Source organism: Penaeus monodon, chromosome 25, assembly GCF_015228065.2.
Source record: "Penaeus monodon isolate SGIC_2016 chromosome 25, NSTDA_Pmon_1, whole genome shotgun sequence".
Classification (NCBI taxonomy): Eukaryota; Metazoa; Arthropoda; class Malacostraca; order Decapoda; family Penaeidae; genus Penaeus; species Penaeus monodon.
In genome coordinates this window covers 4404627-4406422 of record NC_051410.1, presented here as the reverse complement: position 1 = coordinate 4406422, position 1796 = coordinate 4404627, and the positions used below count along the sequence as shown (strand labels likewise).

At 43.1% G+C, this 1796-nt stretch overlaps 1 protein-coding gene across 1 annotated transcript in view; it reads right to left on the bottom strand.

The window, feature by feature from the left end:
- Nucleotides 1-6: 6 nt before the first annotated feature.
- The window catches only part of LOC119589305 (dynein intermediate chain 1, axonemal-like), a 16941-nt gene continuing 15151 nt past the window's right edge, over nt 7-1796 (bottom strand). Inside the window, exons 12-13 of the mRNA XM_037937927.1 lie at nt 1325-1558; nt 7-306 (exon numbers count right to left, since the gene is read on the bottom strand). Coding sequence (XP_037793855.1) covers nt 159-306; nt 1325-1558 — 382 coding nt within the window. The 3' untranslated portion in view covers nt 7-158. The remainder of the gene's footprint in view (nt 307-1324; nt 1559-1796) is intronic.

Sequence of the window (1796 nt, the reverse complement as noted above, 5' to 3'; positions counted from 1 at the left end):
CTGCCTTTCAGTCGAAGTACACAGCTGTTGTTTGAATTGTTTTTATTGCAGTCAAACATGGCACTGATGTTGATTCCGAATCACCTCTCAATGCAGCAAGACAAAAGTTGGTCAACTGTTTGCCCTTACGGTAAAGAGATGGCGCTGATGCCGATATGTTACTGCGAGTGCAAGATGCCGCTGGTGGCTATGATGCGTTCCATTTTCTCCCGTTCTAATTCCTTCAGTGTGTTTGCGTCTGCTCCTTTGGCATCTTTGTGCTTTTTTCGCAGATTAGGTGATAACTTCAGGCTGAGAATAAAACCCCTGAAAATAGATACACATTAAAAAAGAAGAAAAAAAAAAGTACTGTATAATCAGAAAATTTGGGAGAGTTGCCGATTAGAGAATAATCCCATAAAAATGAGAATACATTAAATATTTTTTTCCCTTCAAACTGACCGTAAATATGAAGCTTTGCCCAACAATAAACTGTTATGAAATATATTCTATAGAAAAAAAAAAAAATCCTAAAAACTACTTCCTATATTATTAAAATGATGGAAAATGGTTACAAAACATTTTTTTCGATTTTAGCAATTTCTTCCCTTATAATGAAAACAATACACTAAAAAGCCTCTCATTCTGTTCCTTTATACGAAAATGCAAAATTCTGAAGACCTGTAACACGAATTCAATGTTTTTTCTGGTTACAATACCTCTAAAATGCTTAAACAAAAGCGTATAGTTTTGCATTATAATGACGGCATTAGTCTCATTATTTTCGGGAGAAAAGATTATCACGTATTATTGTAGTATTTTTTAAAGCCCGACTCAATTTTCTAAAGTGGAGGGAGATTATTTTTTTTCGAAAATGTTTAAATTTGATTCGTTGCTACAGAAATTTATGATCGGAGTTCTACAAAGTATTACGATAGTTTACTAGATATACGTATTTACTATTGATTTTATCTGCCAACAATGACTAAATCTCCTCGACCATTAAAATACAATTTACCTTTTCATGTTATAATCACAGTTACCAGTATCACCAACTCCCCCCTCCCCTTCCACCAACCCCCCCCTCCCCTGCCACCAACTCCCCCCTCCCCTGCCACCAACTCCCCCCTCCCCTGCCACCAACCCCCCCTCCCCTGCCACCAACTCACCTCTCCCCTGCCACCAACTCCCCCCTCCCCTGCCACCAACTCCCCCCTCCCCTGCCACCAACTCACCTCTCCCCTGCCACCAACTCCCCCCTCCCCTGCCACCAACTCCCCCCTTCCCTTCCACCAACTCCCCCCTCCCCTGCCACCAACTCCCCCCTCCTCTGCCACCAACTCACCTCTCCCCTGCCACCAGTATAACAGGCTCGAAAGGGTTAAACGCCACGCAGGAGAGGTGTGCCCATCGCCCCTGTCGGATCGCCTGCGTGCACAGTGCCTTGGTCTTGCGTAACGAAATATCAAAGACGTGAGCTCGCCCGTCGTCTGTCACAGCTACAAACACCGTGCTGTTGGATGACGCCCATGCCAAGCCGCCCACGGGAGAGCTGAGGTCTACTATTATTATGGGCGTGCTGGAAATGGGTGCGAATTGGGTGTAATTAAGAGCAGTTTATTAGATTTGCTTGTGATGATTTTGAGTTTAATTGCTATAGCGAGTGATGGGACTATCACCGTTGGGGGGTCTGTATGCATAGCGTATGTCATTTTGTTTCTCTATTAATCCTTTCGTTCTTCGATTGATAACGAAAGCAAAAGACGTCGAAATGAGAGAAAGACATAATGGAAATCCGAAGAGAATTCAGAAGCAGC